At 37.7% G+C, this 23,724-nt stretch overlaps 1 protein-coding gene across 2 annotated transcripts; it reads right to left on the bottom strand.

Moving 5' to 3' along the window:
- Nucleotides 1–9,585: 9,585 nt before the first annotated feature.
- On the bottom strand, nucleotides 9,586–17,102 carry CD53 (CD53 molecule; the record flags this gene model as incomplete). 2 transcript variants are annotated; one of them, XM_084242842.1, is made up of 7 exons in its annotated part: nucleotides 9,586–9,657; nucleotides 10,493–10,576; nucleotides 11,712–11,792; nucleotides 13,811–13,906; nucleotides 14,417–14,491; nucleotides 15,976–16,164; nucleotides 17,040–17,102. In XM_084242842.1, the coding sequence occupies 7 exons, from the start codon at nucleotides 17,100–17,102 to the stop codon at nucleotides 9,586–9,588; spliced, it is 660 nt and encodes a 219-aa protein (XP_084098968.1). The 2 variants fall into 2 exon arrangements, with proteins under 2 accessions (XP_084098968.1, XP_084098969.1); XM_084242843.1 differs by lacking the exons at nucleotides 11,712–11,792; nucleotides 13,811–13,906.
- Between the last annotated feature and the right edge of the window lie 6,622 nt (nucleotides 17,103–23,724).

Below are 23,724 nucleotides of genomic sequence, written 5' to 3'. Positions count from 1 at the left end.
TTTTACAGCTTGCCTTCCCAAGCCGTGTTCAATCTAGGACTACACATTTTATTGCATTTTGTAGAATTCTTTTTATTTAGCTTCGTTTTTTAAAATAACTTTGATTTATTAAAAGCCGGTCAGTTGTCCTGATTCTTTTGTCCTTGATATACTTTCATTTCATTGTTAGAACACATTTCTACCTCGTTCTCCTCCTTGCACATTTTTTCTCAACATTTATATACCTTCAATTTCAGTTCCCGGTTTGTTTCTCTGCTTATACTAATTTTCTTGCTGATACTCAGTTTGATGACCTTAAAATACTATATATATTAACTTGTGGATTTTTATCTTTGTTCCCAGACACCTCTCTTGGATTTCACACTTGTGTAGCCAGCTGCCTATTTGATGTCACTATTAGTTTTCTAAATAAACATATCAGATCATCCAAAACTGAAATCCTGTTCTTGTTCTGAAGTGGCTTCACCTACCATTTTCCTCATTTTAGCTGAGAGCTCCATCCTTCTAATGTGCTCAAACCAAACGAAACTTGTAATCATAATTGATTTCTTCTTTCAAACCCACACCTAATACAAATTTTGACTCAACTTTCAAAATATCCCAGATCTGACCACTTTTCATATAAATCGGAATGGCTTGTTGGTAGCGTCGTAAGCAGTCTTGAGTCTTCCTTTGTGCCCCTGTATTCTGCCAGAGTGCTGCTTTTAAACATGATTCAAAGCAAGTTACTTAGTTACCTCCAATGACTCCTCACTTAACTTGAGTAAAATCCTCTGTACAGATAAGTACAGGTGTTTTTGTCTCCCTAAATCCTACTAGGCCTAGTACATTTCTGTTTAGAGTGGCAAAAAAAATTTTCCTCAAAATTTAGGTTGAACCGAAATTTGAATTAAGCAAGGGCGTAGGAATGGAAGAACTTTCCAGGCAGAGGAAGCAGTTAAGTTCAAAGGTTACTGGGCAGGAGAGAGCATGGCATATGTGAAGAACTAAAAGACCATACAACAATGCAGAGCAAGAGCATAGTTGTTAACCCTGAAAGGATAGGTTTTCTTGCTGAAGAGTATAATTTTGTTGGATGTCATTGCTTCAGATTTATTTATTATTCAGGGACAGGATTTACCCACGTTCCAGCTCTCTGATCTCTGTTGTCTTGTCAAAAAACTATTTGCATCATTCTATTTTTGGTTGCATTCATTCTATTTTTTATTTCCTCTACTGCAATTTCAGTCCCGCTACTGCTTGTTTGCTCTCCATTATTGGTATGTACTTGGTGGTCCTCTCCACTTTAGGTGGGATTGAACCCATTCTCAACTCTAAGGGCAGCACCTCATTTGTCTAAAGCACAGGTTCCCAAACATCCTCAGTTCAGGGTACTTCAGGGTCTAGAAATTGATTCATGGCACTGCTAGGTGAGAAGGAATATTTATGAAGCAGCTAGGTCCGCATAACCTGATGAGTTTTATGTCTTGATTTAGTTTTCTGTTGCTGCATAACACATTACCACAAACTTGGCGGCTTAAAACATCTGTAATCTTTCAGGAAGCCCAAGTGGGCTTGGCTGGATTCTCAAAATTGAAATCAAAATCTTAGCTGGACTAGGTTCTTATCTGGATGCTGTGGGCAAGAGTCTGCTTTTAAGTTCATTCTGACTGACAAAGAGTCCAATTCCTGTGGCTATAGGTTAGGTTTTCATTTTCTTTCAGATGTTGGGGGGCCGGGGCTCATACTCAGCCCCTGGCAATTGCTCTTTTGCCATTTCATACATTCCTTCAGACCTGTATGTTACATCAAATTCTTACACTTGACCTCTGCCACCGGTCATAGAAAAAACTTTTAAAAGGTTCATATGGAGGAAGTTTGTTCTTTGTGTGACTGTGAAGTTTATAACCTACTGGGACAGGTGGGGGTTTGGTGGAGCAGGCGTCCCCCTGAAATGAAGTGCAAACTGCAGCCTGTGTCCTGCCACAACCCAGGAGTAACATCAGTAACAGGTGAGAATGGCCTCTTTAACTCACTGGCCCATCACGCTTAAGTAGACAAGAACTATGAAAAGAAGGTGGCAAGTGAAGCAGATGCTAATCAAGACAGGAGTTCAGAGAACAAAGACTGGAGACTAAGGATATCAACATCACCCTTTGGGAAGAAGTATTGCTCCTGGGACTACTATTAAAAGATACAGAAGGTTACATGTCTTTCTGGAAAGATTGCATATCATTTGGTCTTTGAGGGGGGCATCTTGATAGAGCTGCTGATGCAGGTTTAATCTATCTGGACACCCTCAACAACCATATGTAAAAAGCTAATATCTGTTGAACAGGTGATATTTACTGGATGAAACTTAAACACATCAAAAACTGTACCCACAGAAACCATCCAAACATAGATTGAGCTTCTCACCAGTAAGATCCAGAACTCCTTCATAATCAGAATTTTCTCCTTGGCATGACCAGTATGACAGAAACAGTGACTGTTGAAAAAACTTGTAGACAGTGTACTGGAGCAGTGGGTAGATGACCCTCAACCTTTGGACAAACAAATGGACTCCATGTATGAACTTGTGCTAGCCCACTCCTCTGACATGCTAGAAAATGTTTTCTCCTTTCTGTCAGATGACAACTATGTGGCAATGGATTGTGCCAGGACCTAGTAGAACTGGATCCTGAGGTGGAAAGAACAAAGCACAGTGCCTCAGAGATGGTCTGAGCAGAGTAGCAGGCTTCATTCATTACATTCTAAAACCAGGAGGTGGGGTTCTCCCACTCTGCCCCCCCCCCATAATTAGTGATAGAAACACCATCACTAATTTTTGTGTGATGAAATATTTTCATCTGTTTTCCCCCTCTTGAATCAGACTTACAATATGGGAGAGCAACTTCTAGTCTTCTCAATAGACTTTGACTGTTATAAACACTATTTCTCCCTATTCTTCCACTCCAGACGTAAATAAACTGGGTGAACTGATGAAATAAACTCTTTTCTCTTATTTTAAAGTAGGGTTCATGTCACTAAATTAGACCCACTTAGGTAATCTGACATATGACGTAATTGCAAGAGTGGTATATTCCAGGTCTTATCTACACTGAAAGAAAAAGGGTAAGGGTCATTGTGTGGGAGTTCTTAGAATTGTGCCTACGACATGTTTTAACATCTTAGTAGTCACTGAAAGTAATATACAGAATTAAAGGGAAATATTTTTATTTCATTCTTTAAAAAACCTATTAGAATGACATGACTTGGGTACTGCATAATTTAGACCTGAACAACTTGAAATTAACTTAGGCACTGTTACCTTCAATTCTTATCCCACATTAATTGGAATGTGGTATTTGCTTTTTACCTCAGCAATTATAAAAAACTAGCTTCGCAAAGATGTGACATGTAGCAAGATCTAATGTTGAATCCATGGACTGTTTGATCTTGTAGTTTACTAGTTGTCCAACAGATACTGAGTATCACTCTCAAAATTTGAAAATATCTCACGCACCTTCAGAAGTTTCTTCTGTGTCTTGGGGAATGGCGATCCACAGTTTGGGGACTGCAGATCTAAACCATCTAATGTGCAATAATTCCTTTCCAGGTTGTTCTAACTCATGGCATTCAAGAATGATTCATAAATGTTTTTAACTTGAAGGACTTAGTAGTGCTCTTAAGATAAAGAAGACTGAAGAAGGAGCTAATTTACATAGGAATCATGAATTTAGCTTTAGACACTAAAGTAGGAATTTAAGAAAGAGATTAAATATGGTAGTCTAGAGCTCAGGAACTGTTGGGATTAGGGATAGATAACTGAAGATTCAGTAAATACATATTTTTAAAGTCATGTCTAGATAACATCACCTAGGGAGATAGTGTAAACAGAGAAGAAGCTAAATTTATTGTCTGCTCAGTCCATTTAAAGGTTGGAAAAATGGACAATCTTAAATAAATTTTGAGGTTTGGAAGAAGAGAATATTCAATGAGTTATATTTACAAACTCTTAAATAGTACCTGATACATAAATTCAACTAAAATGATCCTGATAATCATTTGCATTCACTTTCTATATCACTTCATTTTCATTTCACAGTTTGGTCTTTAATTCATACTGATTTATGTGTATTGAGTGAATAAGGAATCCAATTTTCATTTCTTTCCGTAGAAATTCATCCAGCCTTCTTATTGGGTTAATCATTGGCCCAGCATTCTTATTTAAAAAGTCCATCCTCTCTCAGCTGACAAGTAATACCAATTATGTGATATAGGAAGTGTCCATACATATGTGTGTATTTATTTTCTAGTCTCCCTCTTAGGTTCCATTGGCATATGTCTCAGTGACTACTGTGTCTTTTTTTTTTTTTTTTTTTTTTTTTTTTTGTGGGACCCTCACCAGCAGCCGGGGAATGAACTGGCGCGCAGAGGCTGTGGGCAGACTCTCAGCCCAGCTCTCAACCACTACGCCACCAGGGGAGGCCCTGACTACTGTGTCTTAATTACAATTGCTATAATATAAATCCTGGCAAGTATCCTTACTCTTCATCAAAAGTATGTTGGCATTTTTCATCCTTTGCACTTTTACATAAATTTTAGAGTTGTCTTGTTACATTCATTTTTTAATTCAGTTAATACTGATTTACACTACTGTTTACATTATAGAAGTATAGCGCCCTCCCCTTCCAGGCACTGGTGCCATAGTGTGCCCACCACCAAAGACCCCATAGTTCACCAGATAGACTCCTGTGAGTTTCCTCCCCTACTCCCTTGCCATCCTCCTCGGGATGCCCCCATTCCTCAGTCAGCTTTCAAGAGTTGGCTTTTTAGTTTGGCTTTGACGCTTTGTTTTTCCATATTCCACATATAAGTGACATGATCCTGTATTGTCTTTCTCCTTTGGACTGATTTTGCTTAGCATTATTCTTTCCAGCTCTATTGTTTTGCTGAAAATCTTGTCTAATTTTATATATACATATATAAAATTATGTATATTTTACATAATTTGCTTAATTATATATATATAATATGTGTATTTTATATATATTGCATCTTAAACCAGTCATCTGATTTTAAGCATTTAGGCTATTTCCATAACTTGGCTATTGTAAATAGTACTAAAATGAACATGGAAGTACAAGTTTCCTTTTAAGTTAGTGTTTTTATATTCTTTGGGTAGATACCTAGGAGCGGAATTGCTAGGTCATATGGCAGCTCCATTTGTAGTCTTGAGAAAACTTAATTCATATTGTTTTCCATAGGGGTTGGACTGGTTTACATTCCTACCAACAGTGTAGTAGGATCCTTTTTCTTTACATTCTCATCAGCATTTTTTGCTTCTGGTCTTTTAGATATGCACCATTTTTTATAGGTGTGAGATGGTATCTCACTGTGGTTTTGATTTGCATTTATCTGATGAGTAGTGATGATTTGCATTTATCTGATGAGTGAAAATGATGAACATTTTTTCATGTGTCTGTTGGTCATATGTGTCTTCTTTGGGGAAGTGCCTGTTTATTTCTTCTGCCCATTTTTTAATTGGGTTGTTTTCTTTTTGTAGAGGTGTATGAGTTCTTTGTAAATCTTTGATATCCGTCTCCTGTCAGATGTATAGTGTGAAAATATATTTTACCATTCAATGGAGCATCATTTTTGTTTTGGTTACAATTTCTTTTGCTGTATGTAATTTTTTTTTATTTGAGGTAGTCCTTATTGCTCATATTTTCTTTTTGTTTTTCTTGATGTTGAAGACAATTCCACAAAGACATCTCTGAAGCCTATGAGGTAGAGGGTTTTACCTATGATTTCTTCTATGTATTTTATGGTTTCAGGTCTTACCTCAAAATCTTTTATCCATTCTGAATTGATTTTTGTGTGTGGTGTGAAATAGGAGTCAAATTTCATTCTTTTGCATGTGACTATATGATTTTCTCAACTTCATTTATAGAAGAGACTATATAAATTTGTTAGAGTCCTTTATTTACTTCTTTGTTGTAAATTTATTAACCACATGGGCATGGATTTGTATCTGGACTCTGTTCTGTTCAATGCCATACTGTTTGGATTAGCACTTTTTTGAAATGTAGGTCAAAATCAAGAAACATAATGTCGCCAGCTTTGTTGGCCTCAAGATCACTTTGGCTATTTGAGGTCTGTTGTGATTCCATACAAAATTTGAATTGTTTTTCCTATTTCTGAGAGAATAATGCTTTTTTGAATTTTGATAGGGATTGCATTTAATCTATAGGTTTCTTTAGGTAACATGGACATTTTAAAAATATTAATTTTTCTAATATTTGAGTATGTAATATCTTTCTGTTTTCTTGGGTCTTCAATGTTACATAGTTTTCCATGTACAAGTCTTACAGTTCCTTGGCTAAATTTATTTCTATGCATTTTATTCTCTGTGATATTATTGTAAATGAGATTGTTTTCTTAACATTGATATCCTGATAGTTTATTGTTGGTGTATAGAAACACAATTCATTTGGTACATTGATTTTGTATCCTGCAACTCTACTGAATTCTTTTTTTTTTTGGTGTAATGTTTAGGGTTTTCTAAAGATACCCTTTCTTTATAACATCATGTCATTTGCAAATGCAGATAATTTTATACCTTTTCTTAGATTCATTTTCTTTTTTTTTCTTGCCTAATTACTCTGTTTAGGACTTACAGGACTATGCTGAATAAAAGTGATGAATGTTCATTCTTTTCTTGTGCCTGATATTAGAGGAAAAATTTCCAGCATTTCACTGTTGAGTGTGATGTTAGCTGTTGGTTTATAACAAATGACTTCTATTATGGTGAGATACATTTCCTCTATTCTCAGTTTGTTCAGAGTTTCTATATGTGAGTCTTTATCTTATGAATTTCCCTCTTAGATCTGTCTTTGCTACATACCATAAGTTTTGTTAGGTGTGTTTCTATATGTTACTCTATAAATTTCCTGGAACTGCTATAACAAATTACCACAAATTTTGATGACTTCAAACAAGAACAGTTTATTCTCTCACAATTCTGAAGGCTAGATGTCCAAAAATCAAAGTGGTGTCTTTAAGGTTGATTCTTTCTGAATGTTCTGAGGAATAATTATTCCATATCGCTTTTCTACCTTCTGGTGATTGCCATCAATTCTTGGTGTTCTTTAGCATTTAGACACATCATTTCAATCTCTGCCTCTGTCTTCACATGGCTTTTCCCCGTGGGTCTTCTGTGTCTGTGTTTCAAATGTTCCTTTTTTTCTTATAGGGACCCCCAGACACTGAATTAAGGTCCCAATCTAATCTGAGATGATCTTATCTCAAGATCATTAACTTAATCACATCCACAAAGACAGACTCTATTTTAAATAAGATCATATTCATAGATACTAGGATTAGGATTTATACAGATCTTTTGGGGGACAAAAATCAACCCTACAGCTACATTCTGATTATGCCCACATATGAATCTTCTTGTTTATTAAGCTCTTTAGTTGTATTAAATCTGCATTAGATCTGTATTAATCATGTTTAACTCTCATTACTAGACTTCTTTCCAGCTAATCATTGCTCTTAACAAAATAAATTAAAGCTTTTTAATCTTGTATTTTAGTGGTTTATAGCATGAATTTTAGTCTGTAACACTGCCCCCCATCTTGTCAAAAACAGAACTGCTCTTCATTTTTAAAACAATTTTCATTGTTAACATTATTTGTAAAAATTATATGAAGTACCTTATTCAGCTATTTTTTTAAATCATATGCTCTCACAGGCTTTAAAATCTTAACTTTAACTGTGGTTATCACCCTACTTTTATTTATGATTAATTTGTACCTTTTTCTCATTTTATAACTTGATAAGTTAAAAAAGTATAAAATATTACTACTTCTAAGGAATATAACATGGCAAGACTGATGTGATGGTACTTCTGAGTTAAGTTGTAAAAGAAATATGACTTATTTTGGGTGTTATATCTCATGCTTTCTCTTGGATGTCTTGCTCTGGGATAAACAAGTTACCATGTCATAAAGCAGCCCCATGGGAAAGCACATGTGGCAAAGACCTGAGGTTTATTAAAAGCCATATGAGAGAACTTGGAAGCTGATTTTCTGAGTCCTAACAACTACCACGTGACAATTGAAAGTAGGTCCTTTTCTTTTTTTTTTTAAATACACCTTTTTTTTTTAAAAAAATGATTTGTTTATTTATGCATACAAGAACTGGGGTACAGGCCAGATGTGTGGGAGGGTGAGAGGATTCACCAGAGACAGAGTGGGGAACAGAACAGGCAGACTGACTGAAATACACTGCTGAGGGGAGCAGTGGGCGAGACAGGAGAGGTCTGCCACGCCATGTGGTTATCTCCCTGGCCGGCCAGGATCGAACCTGTGCTGTAGAGGCTGCGGACAGCTTCACAGCTCTGCGCTCAACTGCCTGTGCCACCAGGGGAGGCCCCTAGGTCCATTTTCAGTCAAACTTTAAGATAACTGCAACCCTGGATGACATCTCAATTGTCATCATGTGGAAGACTGTGACCAGAATCTCTCAGTCAAGCAACAATCAGATTCATGAATAACCAGATTCATATACTCACAAGATATCTTCATTCAAGATAAAAATATATTTATTGAAGTTAAAATAGAATATTAACAAAACCTTATCTTACATTCAGAATTGTCCTGAATGTAATTATCACTTAAAACATCAGAGTTATGGTTCCATTGAGTTGCTCCACATCTGTGTAAAACATAAGCTAAGAGTGTGATTGAAGTCAAGGTATGGACTACTGGACAGTTTCTTCTGGAATAACTTAAAATGAATCAATAAGGCCTTTATTTATTTTAAGATTTATTTATTTATTTATACAAGAACCGGGGTACAGGATGGATTCGCGGGAGGGTGAGAGGATTCACTAGAGACAGAGAAGGGAACAGAACAGGTAGGCTGACGAAATACACTGCTGACGGGAGCAGTGGCAAGACAGGAGAGGTCTGCCATGCCAAGAGGGATCCTCGCCAGCGGGGATCGATCGGGCGCTGCAGAGGCTGTGAACAGCTTCACAGCACTGTGCTCAACTGTCTGTGCCACCAGGGGAGCCCCAATAAGGCTTTTAATAAGGAAACTGAAATGAAATCTCACCCTTTGGAGAAAGAAACTGTCATTCCTGGATCTAAGACCTCTAGTCAAAAGGAAATACAGTAGGGTTATAAAAATGATTTAGTGAATCTGGCCCCAGAGCTCAGTTTTTCTCTTGCTTGATTTGGAGAGTGAACTGGGCATGACTTAAAGACTAGAGATGTGTTTGACAATGGGACAATGCATACATTAAAGTCCCTGACTAACCCTTTGATCTTGAGCCATTCTTCACACAAGTTCTCTTAGTCTCTCATGTCTGAAAAATGCATGGGTATTAGTGTCACCAAATTGGGGGATATGGCTGCTTCTATGAGTTAATGAAAATGATCTTGTTGCTTGAGAGAAGTTGCTGACTAATGCCTTCTTTGCTGGTTGTATGAAAGAGGAATTAAAACATGGAAGAAATGGAAGGGGACAAAGACTCCATGCCAGGTAGTAATCATTTCAGGTTTTGGATTTCCAGAGATGAAACAAGTCTCTCTAGCATAAGGCAATAGAAGATCACAGTCCCAGGGCCTGGCTGGTTTTATCAATCTGGCAGTTCAGGGTCAATGCAAAGGACATCCCCAATACCTGAGAAAAGATTTGGGAAAATGTGAGGTCTTCATAGGAGGAAGCCACCTGTCTCACAAGTTCTGTGATCAACACCAGGGGAAGAGAAAGTGTCTATCACACTGAGACCAACCTTCCTACCATTACTTCGAATTCCTTATAAGAAATCCTTTTTTTATCTTTAGAATGGCAATGGGAATGTGAGTGGGGACGATGATGGAAAGAAAACAGAGTATAAAGTATTGGGACATATTTTGACTACCTAAGTATAAAAGTCCTGCTCTTGGTATATTTGTATGAATCATTTTTATCCACACTCTAGGTCTCATTGGTTTTTAGGCAGCGGAAAATTGTTTCTCTTTGAGCATCTTGATTATGTCTTAACTAATCTGTGATATACTCAAAGCACTTGGGTATAGATGGGATAGGAATATAATGTAATAAGAAAGAACACAAAACTTAACATCCCTAACTCCTTAGACTAAACAAATATAAAAATATAAGATTATATTTTCATCACAGACTCTTTATTGACATAAAAGGCCAATTTTTCAAATGGGATGTTTTATTCATCATAAATTTTCCCAGATCAGTGAGGGACCAAGCATTCTACTTGGTGGCTTTAAATTGATAGTGAAACACTAATCTCTTCAGGATAGTTTGCTGAGATCTTACAGCATATTTTATGTACACTTTGAGTTAAATACATGCTTTAAATTACAGACCTAAATAAAATCATTTGATGCTTGAGGAGAAGAGCTCATACATATTGAGCACATACTATGTACTTGGTATTGTTCTAAAACCATGCATAACTCACTTAATCCTCACAATAGTCCTCTGGTTAAACTCTTACCTGGATCACACATACACAGATAGTGATGATTCCAATATATAGGAAATTGGAATGAAACCACTCTTCTGCTTTCACATAGCAACCCTAGAAAAAAATTACAAACAAAAATAACATTGATATACTTTTCAATTTAATTAGGAAACTTATTGAAAACATATTTTGTATTGTTTGGTTTTTGCCTATTGCTTGGAGACATAGACCTGGATTCATTTTTATTTTTTATATGGATGAAGAAGCAGGTTTAAGGTAGAGAACATTCAACTAGAGACTTATATGATATTGTTATCATATAGTGTTACTTAGTATAAAAGTCCTGTATTCATACACACATAGTTAAACTAGTTCCCAAGAGGGATGTCAATAATAGATGTCCTTATATTCTTTGAACACTCATTGCTGACCTGGGGTTAGCAAGCAGGAATGTAGTATATGCTAGGATTTGCATTTCAGACGAGATCGGGTCAGGGTGGTATGGCCGTAGACAGGATTTGCATTTCAGATTCAACAACCAGTGCCCACCAGGTCTCTATCTAGCTCAAGGGAATTATTGAGTTGGGTGCCCCAATTTTTCTTTAAAGACCTAAAAAATTCTGGAGTTTTCAAGAAAACTCAAGGGCAGGTTACATGGGATAAGGAAAGGATCTTTGAGACTTGCTCTCATTAGATGATCTTGCCTTATTCTCTGGGTCTAGTATAGAGGTTCAAATTAGTGGGTAGTTGTTGCAGTAGTTATATCAACTCTCCCCAGCTCCTCATTGCTTCACTTATGAGTCATTTCATTAAGAGATTAGATTTTCCCATCTACAAGGAAGAAGGGGGAAAAAAAACCAGAAAGAGCAACTTTCCTAACTCAATCTTACAAATTTCACTCTTAATCATAAGGAGATCTACTTCTTGTTCAAGAAAGAGCGAGACATAATCCTCCGCCACTGTCACATAAACTTTCCCCTGCTAATGTAATAGTTTAGATTCAACAACCAGTGTTGATAAACAGTCTTGCAACACAAGATAATCAATGACATCTATAGTCTAAATGAACTTGTTCTTTTTTTTTTTTTTCTAATCTGTCTACTTACCCAAGTTGTCTCCTTGGTCTCTCTTTTGTTCAAGGTTTCCTTTTTTCTGGTTGGGGAGACTGGGTCTTGTATGATTATGGTTTCTAGGTAATTAAAAGTCTAACTAGAGAGGCCAGTGACAGAAAAGTTATAAACAAAGTTACCTTAACTTGTGGATCTGTGGGACAAGATGGCGGTGGTTTTTCACCCCAATCGTTGGTGCCATTTACACCACAACATTGCAACTAAAAGCCAAACACCAAAAAAAATGTGGTTAGAAAGTCATCGAAAAAACTATGGATAGGAAGAAGAAGGTGGACCTTTTAGATCTGATTCTAGAGCAGAAAATCCAGAATGAGCCCCTTATAACAAAAAACTGTCAAATCTTTTATACTATTTTATTCACATAAGACTCCTTAGAGTTGACAGGAAATGTTTGGTTTATTCACATTGTACAGATCAACAATTAGGTACCCACAGGATTTTATAATGGAAGAATCAGGTTAAAAACGCTTAGACCCACTAACCATTCTTAGACCCACTAACCATTCTTAAGATACCATAAAGTAGAACAATCAGATTTTGTGTGTCTATATAATACAATAGGAAATATTAACTATCTTAGTATCATCCCAAGATAGAATCTGCATCTGGTCTCTATTTTTGGGGGGACTTATGGAAGAGACAGTAACCTTGATACTAAAATAACTTGGGAAAACAAATAGCTGTATCTAGAAATTGGGAAATTTTATAGGACAAATGACAATTTATTTCCATAATAAGTAGCATGAACAAAGAGAGGTACTATTGTAGATTCAAAGAGATGCCATGCACATATAAAATGTGGACTTTGTTTGGATCTATATCTGGAAAACCAATAAAAACAAATTTTGTGAGTTAAGTAGGGAAATTTTATCGTAGATAATTTACTAGTAATAGTAAGAAATTATTGTAAAATAAGAATATTAAAAATAAGCTATTTTACATGGAGATTAAAAACATGTCAGCCAAAGAAGAAATCACAAGAGATTTTAAAATTTTTTGAAGTAGATAAAAACTAATGTACATCTCATTAAAATTGTGGGGTGCAGCAAAAACAATGCTTAGAGAGAAATTTATAGCATTGAGTGCAAATATTAGGAAAGAAGAAAGATCTAAAATCAATAACCTAAGTGTCTACCTTAGGAAACCAGAAAAAGCAAGAGCAAATTAAATCCAAAGTAAAGATAAGGAAGAAAAAAAGAACTAGAGCATAAATCAAAGAAAATTAAAAATAGGAAATTGATAGAGAAAATCAACTAAACCAAAAGTTGTTTAAAAGTCAACAAATCTCTAGCCAATCTAATTAAGAAAGAAGAGACTACACATTACTAATATCATAAATGAAAGCAGAGATATCACTACAGATCTCATGAAAATTAAAAGGCTAATTAAAATACTATGAACAACTGTATTCCCACATTTTTGATGTCCTAGATGAAATGGAGCAATTTCTTGAAAGATACCATATGCCAAAACTCACACAAGAAGAAACAAATGATTTGAAGATACTTATATCCACTAAAGAACAACCAACAATAAATAACCTTCCAAAATAGAAGGCACCAGGCCCAGATGGGTTCACTGAGCATTTAAGCAAGAAATTATATCCATTCTCTACAGTCTCTTTCAGAGAATAGAAGCAAAGGTAATATTTCTTAACTCATTCTATAAAGCCAGAATTATTTTAATACCCAACCCAGCCAAAGAGATTACAAGAAAATTACAGATCCGTTCTCCCATGAATGTAAATACAAAAATCCTCAGCTGAACATTAACAAATTGAATCCCAATAAGTATATACGGCATTATAATTCATGACCAAGTGGGAATTATCCCAAGCATGTGAGACTGGTTAAACATTTGAAAATCAATTAATGTAATCTATTAACAAATTTTAAGAAGAAAGATAATATGCTCAATATAAGCAGAAAAAATATTTGACAAAATCCAATGCCCAGTATGGTATGTTTGGGTCGTCTTCAAATTTTAGCAGGTCTTACATAATGAACCTATCTGGATTTGTGAAGAAAGAGAGTAGAAAACTTTATATTCACCCAACTGATTCTTGTGCTGTGACAGTCAAAAAATCATTCTAGACCTCAGGACTATGGATCCATATCAGATTCAGAAGCTTACAGGAAAGAAACTCCCTCTTCACCCCCAGGGATTAAGGGGGGAATGAAGGCTGGGCTGAGTTGAGGAGCATTCCACCTGTACTTACAAATGTCTGGATGGAGTCCCACGCTGCCTTGGTGCTGTTGTCCTTTTTGTAACGCTGGAAACTGTCATTCAGACCTTTATTCACGTAATTATTCAGCTAGGCAGGGCACATTCCAGCAGAGGAGACATGGTAAAAAGCAGGTGAGTGTAAGAAATAAGAAATGTCTAGTATAGGCTACTGCTAGTGGTCTCATGTGTGCTTCTCTTCCAAATGGTTTCCTTAGAACTAAAGAGAGGAAGGAAGGGAGTTTACATATAGGAAGAAGCACTGAGGGTGAAGGCACTAAAGGAAATATAGAGTAGATTCATGCCTTCCAGAACCCTGGGTTTACAAAGGAGGAAAGGGAAAATTAAATCATGGGCTCTTCTTGGGCGCTGACACAGACTTTGTCTGCTATACCTCTTTCACCCTTCAAGGCACCACTCAAATACAATTTCTTTCATGAAGTGTTTTTCTCTCCTCAGTTACGATGAATTGATGTCTTTATCCCACCCTTCCACTTTGCTTCTGCCTCTGCTATGGGACTTATTTTGTGTCAACATCTTCTCTGCCCCACACTCCCCATTCTCAGCAATACAACAATGCAGTTTGTGCTTTATAGCTTACCTTCTGTTCATACAGGAAGAGCAGGACGGCTAATGTCACTTCAGCAAGGAGAATAATCAGCAGCAGGGCGAAGAACTGGGACAAAGTAGAGACATGCTTACAGCACTGATCCCACCCCACCCTGGGACACTTAGGTATTCTCCCCACAGGTACTAAGCTTCCTACTCCTGCCTGCTCAGGTCTCTAGAAGCCTCCTCTTGTTTTAGGACACTAGGTGTTATTTTCATACAACTAGACTCTAAGACAGATCAACTGTCTTCTAACAGGTTTGTGCTCTTCTTCCCATGATGCCTATTGAGCTCTATGAGATACAAGATCATATCTTCATATATGCAGATTATGTAAAAATATTTACATATTTTTAAATATTTAAAGCAATTTTGGTATCAGCCTATAAAGCCATTTTGGTATCAGTCTATTAAAACAGTTGAACAAAAGGCCTGTAAACAAAACCATGGGTCTTCAGAGTTTGGGACCTAGCTCTTTTTGTCACATCATAGCTAGTTGGGGATGAGTAACTAGCAGTGATAGAGGTTGAGAGAATCCTTGTATGGATGGGGAGAAGAAGTGTTTTAATCATGGTTGCAACTCATTTTTAGATCTAACTTTAGATCTTTTTATAGTAATCATACACAATAGAAAATGTATTTTCACTTATTTCCTCTTCTTGACTTTATACCCCAACTGATTAAATTTGGCTGATCAAAACTTTCCCCCCATGTCAATTATCTTCCATCTTTTGCCACTAGAATAGGAAATATCTGGGACAGGGACTTTCTTATTCTTTCTCTCAGCTCTAGTTTAAGAGTTGACCCATAAGGGAACAAAAGTTAACCAAACAACTTAAGGGAGAACCAAGGGGACTGGGAACCCATACTTATGGATAAAGTGACACTGTTATACCAAGCTCTGCTCTGGGCACATTACGGAAATGAGGAATTCTTCTTTCATAGAGCTTACCTATGAAAGCTAAGCCTAAAGGTGCTCCTCAAGATAGTTAACTAATAGGAAACAGTTAAAGATTTCTAGTCTTTCTCACATTAGACTTCAGTGGCTGCAGCCTAGGCCTTCACCTAAGTTGGGTCACTCATACTAAAGAGTCTCTTGTTCATAGGGAACATTCTGTGCCATTTAATGAGCTTCAAATTACTCCAAAGAGTCCTGAGAATGGATTAGCCACCAACTTAAAGTTAGTGACTTTAAGTCAAATCCTGAAAACACATAGAATGTGTGGAGAACTTAGGCAGATGGATGACACTTGATTTCAACCAGACATGAAGAAATAAAATGCTCTATGAAGGAAAATTATAATGACCAAGGACACTATTCACAGTTTAAAAAGACTGCCAAGGAGGATAGCAATGCCCTTTGACCTATCCTTAGTATCCCAGTCAGAAACAAAATACTATTTATCTAGACAGACTTGGCGCATTGAGGTACCAATCCTGTTTTCCCATGAAGTCCCTCCACCCACAGATGAGCTACTAAGAAACATCTACTTGGGACTTAAGGCCTCACATCCACCCACTTAAGACACCCATGTGCTGCTAGGAACTCACCGACATAAGCAGACATTTGTTCTCCTTGATGGAGCCCATGCAGCCCAGGAAGGCGACCACCATGATAATGGAGCCCACGATGACGAGCACATTGCCCAGTGTGAGGGAGGGGTGGTTATGGAAGAGCACTCCGAAGCTGTTATGGACCAGAAAGTAGATCCCAAAGCCCAATATGCAGCAGCCACAGAGCTGAAGGGAAGAATTCCACAACATTGTGAGATAAAACATGGTTCTGATTTTCTCACTTAGTTGAGATCAGAATTATTACCTACCGCCATTGGCTCCCTCAATGCCCTTTTAAACAATCTTTTTACCCTGTTCTCTTTACCCCACAATCTCTTTGGGACCTTATGGGAGCTTCCCCCCATAAGGTCGGACTCACCTCATCCTACCTATAACAGATAGCAGAGGAAGTTAATTCCTGTGAGGAATACAGTATCTTCATACTTAAGACCCCCAACTCCTTGTTCCCTCAGTTATTTACAGATAATCTTTGGAAAGTCACGCTATGTAGAAGAAATAGACTAGGAGAGAGATACTGGTTCAAGAAGTTCATCTTGCTAGGATTAAAACTAGGAAAGCCAACCATTTGAGAATCTTCTCCTAGACACACGATGACCAACCCATCCTGTATTTGAAATTCAATGACTGAATTTGTCACAGTGAAACCTCGCCAGAACATGTGACTTCCTTTTCAGTCAACTATTCCTCCAGGAGGGGAGTAAAGTGAGGGGGAAAATGAGGAACTCTATGTACAGAATGTACAGTCAGGTTTCTCAACCCTAGATGGCAGCACTGATCAGTAGTAGCTAAAAACACCCAGCGGAGGTGGGTGGGGGGAAATACAGCATCTCCATAAAGATCTGTGTTGCCACTTTTTAGTTTTGCAGCTTTATTCTCTAGCAGGATGGGGGAAGGGAGAAATTGTTATGTCATTAGGTTGGATATGCTGCACATGATCCAGACACACATGGGTTGCTCTCCACACCTGGCTTTTTGGCAAGATAGAGAAGTAGAGCAGAACTGAGAGGAGTAGAGCTCAGCTGCGGTCAGAACACACTTACCCAGAAAAGCAAGTTGAAGAAAAACAGGACATACTTCAGTAATTTCAAGATACTCATGCCCATACTGGAATATTGTTGCTCTAAAATGTAGAAGAAGACAAGTAAGTGACCTTATTCTGTAAGGTGGTGGCAGAGATCAGAGGGCGCAAGTCTTCTGGGTTCAAGAATTTCTACTAAGATTAATAATAAAACTTTGTTGACTACTTAAAAAAAAAAAAGAATTCTAGCACCGCCCCCACCTTGTGTTTGAGATATGCCCCTCCTCTGGAATGTGTTCCTAAACTCCCTAATCTCTTAGTCTCTGAGCTGACATACAAATTGGCTCATCTTGGACACTCATTTTTGCTTCAACTCAGGAAGTCAAGGATACTTAATATATTGAACTAACATTGTAGAGAGCAATCAAGCAGGAAAGTGTCAATCAAGTGTCAGTGGTGAAAAATCAACCTAAATTTCTAGAAGAGGGTGGGTCACAGTGACACACAGCAGACCAGCAGTGCACAGGTCTGGATGAGCCTCTGGGTAAGAAGGCATCCCTGGGGCAGAAGTAGACCCATCAATCAGCTCTGAGGAATGCCAGTGTCTTGATCAATCAGTTTCTTAAATTCCCCCAAGGGTACAAACATGCGACATTTGGTCCATAAACCTCTCCATATGAAAGTAGGGGAAACTCACCCACACCTTATTCATTCTTAACTGAAGAAATTCCTAAGTTGCTTTCTGTTCTAGAAGCCATGGGAAATGCAACTATGTGTATTTAAGCAGCAGCTATCACCCAGAAGAAGTCAATGTGACAGTACAGAGAAGACTGGCCAACAAATAGTTAATGGAAAAATGAAAATAAAGGAGAATGAGAGCTTGGGGATTTTACCCTCATCTGCATTGTATTGATTTGCTGTTTATCTGTCAGAATGGGTTATATCAGAAGGACTGGAAACAACAAAATGTTGAAGAGGGGATGGAGAAAAAGGAACACCCATCCACTGTAAAGTGGTGCAGCGGCCATGGAAAATGGTATGGAGATTCATTAAAAAATTAAAGCTGGAAATGTCCTGTGATCCAGCAAGACCACCAATTATTCAAAGAAAATGAAAACATTAATATGAAAAGACTTATGCACCCCAATGTTCATAATAGTCCAGACATGGGATCAACCTAAATGTCCATCAGTGGATTACTGGACAAAGAAATTGTGGTAAATATTCTCAGTGGACTACTCAGCTATTAAAAAAGATAAAGTCTTGCCTTTTGCAACAACGTGGATGGAACTTGAGATGACTATGCTAAATGAAATAAGTCAGAAAGTGAAAGACAATCACCGGATAGTTTCATTTATTTGTAGAATATAAATAAGCAAAGGAAAAAAACCAGCCAAACACAAGGGAAAAAAAAAATCGGAGACTGTGAGAATTATGGCAGTTATCAGAGGGGAGGGGGGTATGTATGTAGTGGCTGGAGCTTTGAGGTGAGTGAGTGAAACATGTACACACATCAAGGGGTAGAGTTGTACTCCAGGAATTAAACGGTTATGGAAATGAGTGAAAAATCAATAAAAACTGATTGAAAAAAATGGAAAAATAAATGAAACATAAAGCTATAGTTTTTTTAAGGAATGACTTGAGAGACATTTTATAAGCTAATGTACATTGTAGGTCTTTAAGAGAAAAGCCCTTTTAACTATACATCTATTCTTATACTGAAGTTTACTTATTAACAGCTCAGAAAACACAGAACACAGTTTGATAAACACTAGTAATGGAATCAAGGTGGGATTCTGGCACTGCTGTATGACAGAAGTGTGGCATTGGGCTACTTTCTTGACCTTTCTAAACTTGTTAAAATTTCTTCACTTTTAAAATGGTGATATTAATGTCCATCTTATGTATTATTCTGAGAATTAAAAGAGGTACTATTTCCTGGATGGCTCAGAACCAGTCTTCTGGTTTAGTTAAAGCCAACCGGAAGAGCAAATCCAGAACTTTGCTCTGAAGTACATCTACCAACTTATTCCTAAGTTTCACCACGTTTCCTGTTAGATTTTCAGGAATAAAATATATCAGGGGCCAGAGGTACTTAATAATCTTTTGCCTGTTTCGTTTTTTCATTTTTAAATACCTTTTGTGTGCTCTTAGTAAAAAAAAAATTCTAACAATAAAGAAAGTACAGAGAAGAAAGCATAAAATCTCTGGAAACCCCACCTCCCAGAATCACCAGCATCACCACTGGGGCACATCCTTGGAGACATTTCTCTACGGGCACGATGTGAGATCTATTTTGCCAGTTTACACGAACTGTAAGCAGTTTACACAGTTTACACAAAAGATCTATTTTGCCATAATTATATTTGGCAATATAATTATGGGTTTCCTATGGCTCTCTACACAAAGTATTTGGCTAGTCAGTGAAGAATATCAGTGGCTTGATGGACAGAATTTTGTTATAAATAGGAAGAAAATCTATTCTCCATGTGGCCCCTCAAGTTAAGGTCTTCTTCTCCCTCCCACCCCATTGAGATACATTATAGAATGTTTTCTGAATCCTGAAAAATGCCATGTTCTTCAAAAACCTATTTCCACGAACATATCTTAGACTCCTCAGATCAGTCCTTCAATTCAGTATCAATAGCCCCACTTTGTAAACAGAGAATCCAAGGCTCAGACTACAGCACAGGCACAAATAATACAGCCACTGAGCGGCTGAGGTGAGGCACACGCTTTCTGCCTCCAAACCCTGTATTCCTTCCACTGTCTCAGGCTCCCTCCCATGCTCCCTACTTTTCAACTCGACTTATTTGCTGGAATGGGATAAGCCTCAGGAAGACCCTTCCCATCTTGCACAGGTTGAACCCCTGTGAACTGAGAGGCGATGGGAGTTAACATGGATGTCTCTTTGAGGGAACAATTAGCAATTGTAGGGAGAGAGGTGATAGTAAAATATAATCAAATGTAAAGCATGCCTCCATCATTGTCAAAGGGATGTGTCTATCATTTTATTCCTCCCTGAAATCGTGGTCTGATGAAAAATTTTTCCCTTCAATGCTGCTCTCAAAGGAGTGGAACTGATGATTTGTAGAAGTGAACAAACAGGAAGAAGCAAAGTAGAGAGAAATGTGTTATGACAAACCCAAATGATCTTGGGGTTTCATTTAACAAAATTACATTGCTCAACTGAAAAATTACAGCTCAGCTGAGCTAGCCCTTTAATAAAAAGGTCAATTTTGAAATAGGAAAGTTACCAAAAATGTTACCACATTACAGAGTCAGGAGACTAGAATTTTCTGCCCTTATTCTAAAAAGATATAGAACTTTGCAGTGGAGGGTCTCTGTCTGTGGTATTCCTCTCCAAAATTTGGTAACCTGAATCTACTGATAAGGACAAGACAAAACCCAAGTTAAAGGATATTCTAGAAAATAAGTTGCTAGTGTTCTTCAAGGATATCAATATCATGAAATACAAAGACAGACACAGGAGGCCTCCCTGGTGGTGCAAGGGGTTAAGTCTCAGCTAGTGTTCTTCAAGGATATCAATAAGTTGCTAGTGTTCTTCAAGGATATCAATATCATGAAATACAAAGACAGACTCAGGAGGCCTCCCTGGTGGTGCAAGGGGTTAAGTCTCAGCACTATGAGGCTATCTGCAGCCACTGCAGCAGGAGTTCTATCCCTGGCCAGGGAGCTACCCACATGGCACAGCAGACCTCTCTGGATTCACCCGCTGCTCCCCTCAGCAGTGTATTTCAGTCAATCCACCTGTTCTATTCCCCACTATCTCTGATGAATCCTCTTACCTCCCCGCACCTCTGGCATGTACCCCAGTTCTTATATGCGTAAATAAATAATCTTAAAAAAAACAGACAGACTCAGGCACTGTTTCAGATAAAAGGAGACTAGGGAGAAATGACTAAAAGCAATATATAATCAGAGATTTCTTTTTGTTATAAAGAACATTTTTGGGGCAATTGTGGAATCCGAATAAAACCTATAGATTTTAATAATATTATACTAGTGTGAATTTCTTGATTTTGATCATTGTAAAGTATTAATCTAAGAGAATGTTTGTTGAAAATACACACTGAAGGTCTTAGAGGTAAAGGATACCCTGTCAGCCATCACTCTTAAATGATAAAGTTGGGGAAGGGTCAAGAAAATGTGGTAAAATGTCAGTGTTAGGGAAGTTTGGGTGAAGGGGGCTCAGAAAGATCTTGAATCAGAGGAACTATTTTTGCAACTTTTCTATGTCTGAATTTTTATCAAAATGAAAATATTTTTGAAGCATTGCCCATAAGTAAACGATCTAAGTAATTCTGTTGCAAAAATCATTACAACTTAAATCTCCGATTATTTCCATACTGATAAGCTACAATGGCTCTACATAGTACAACAAACCATGGGATAATTATTCTCTCCTAATATAAATTCTAAGCCATCAGCTCAAATTTACTTGAACAAATTTTAAAAGATATCAAAATCGTTTCTTACCCTTATTCCTCAATTTAGATCTCCCAAAATATGAAGTGTCAAACAAAGGTCTGACATTTGGATTTATAATGAAGTTGTATTTTTATGTTTGTTTATATTAAAATGCACTGGAAATTTCTTTATGTGAACAAAGAACAGTTTATGCCTATTTAATAAGCCTATAAGGAAAGGTAATATAGTGTGGGGGAAAGATTATTCCATGGAGAATCAGGATGCAGTCTAAATAACGACTAATTAAGTAACTTCATGACTTTGGATAGGTCACCATAACTGAAAAGCAAGCAGATAGAAGTATTATAATAATAAATATTTATTGGGTTATCACTATATATTGGGCAATTTATTTGAACCTAGACTCTTTTAAGTTTCCTTTAGAGAAGTAACAACATTCTAACACGCAGAATATAGCATTGTTATTTAAATGATCGTAGAAATGTATCTTTGTGGCATCTTCTTTTTAAGAAGTTCTTGGTCACTATATAGGATGCAGTGATGCTATTGCTTGGGGAGGAACTTGCTGTGTGCTGGTGAAATGAATAGAGGACTTGCCTCTATATCCCAACACAGAGCTCATGGCCTCTACTGTGAGTGTTCACCCACTAGCTTTGGGCACGAATCATCTCCCTCTTTCCCAAGGCCTGCTTCCACCTGCATGCAAGGTCCACTCTGGACAGCTGTCTAGTCCTTCTGTGTTGCTGTGCATTGCAGTGGTGCGTCCCGAGGACAGGTGACCTGCCTTTACATCGCATTGGATGTTCACTGGGTACACGAAGCGCTGTGGGCTGACTAATATAAGAACAAGACCTAACCACTGTAATTAAATCAACATAACATTTCCTGGAACAGAAGCTGAAAGAAAGAAAATGTATGTAACTTCCAAAAAGCTCCACCCTTCACTAGAACCTAGGGGAAAGTCTAAGCTGAGGATGAAGAAATTTTCCTTTTCATCCTTGTTTCATAGTCACATAGCATCAAAACTGTTGCATGGACATCTCAAGAGTCCCATCCAGGGCTGGACTCAGGACCCACCTGGATCATGACCTTGCCTTCCACTTTTAGGTCTTCCTTCTAGAACCACGGAGCAGAAATCGATTCCCACTCCCCATGTCCCACAACCATGGCTGATTACACTCCAGTCTCACTTGCTGAGTCTCATTTCAGACATGCCCCATGGGCGGCAAGGGGGCCGTCATCACACTTCTTTGAGTTCATTACCCACAGTCTCCACAACAAACTCAGACTTCTCTGAAAGTGAAGCCAAACAGTCACTTCCCCTCCCAGGAAGTCCCTGGCACCCTCCCAAACTCCTCCTACATTTTGTGTGCTCCCTCCATCATAGAAAAGATCATATCATATTTGTGCATTGCCCTGTCTGTCCGCCATGCCGGATTCTAGAAATGCTTTGAGATTGATAACCGTGAAGTTATCCTTGTGTCCAGCACTTAGCATACTATCAACCTCAGGCTAGAATGTTGTGGGATGGGGGTGGTGAAGAACAGTCCTCATATTGGAGTCTGCAGCCCTCTGGGCTTCACCTAAGGACTTGTGAAACTAAAAACCAAGAGTTGGAAATTTCCAGTTCATGCCTCTCATCAGTGACCAAAGCTGAAGGTGGGGATAACAGTAGTTATAACAGGGGCCCAGCCCCTGCATGAAAGACTAACTATTCACACAGGAAACATCACAGGAAATCTTGTTTGAGCTCAGTCTCTGCTCCAATTTAACCACAGTTTCAAAATAGTGCAGATGATGGAGGAGATTGAGAAAGCAAAACTTCTTTGTTCGGCCAGTGGTTAAGATTCTGCTTTTGCTCAAACCTCTTCCAAACCATTTGCATACATATCTGATTTTTTTTATTGCCTCCCTCAGGAGTTCTTTTTTTCCCATTTCAAAATTAAAACTTTTTAAAGACCCAAAACTTTAAAAAAAACAGGTAAAGGGTGTCAGTTGGATGGAATTAGAGAGAAACTGGATTACAATGCTGTATACTTGAAATGTGTAAACTAATTTCACCTCAACATTTTTTTTAAATATTAAAATTTGTAATTAATGGTGGAAAATGTTAGAATTATGTTGGTGGGAACCGGGTGGTATATACACATGTCAAGGTGAGAAACTTCTCCCAACACTTATAGAGTATTGTATACAAATGATAGATCAATAAAAATGTTATTTAAAAGAATCAACCAGGGCCTCCCCGGTGGCGC

Source organism: Talpa europaea, assembly GCF_964194135.1.
Source record: "Talpa europaea genome assembly, chromosome: 9".
In the NCBI taxonomy this organism is placed as follows: domain Eukaryota; kingdom Metazoa; phylum Chordata; class Mammalia; order Eulipotyphla; family Talpidae; genus Talpa; species Talpa europaea.
This window is presented reverse-complemented; position numbering and strand designations above follow the sequence as displayed.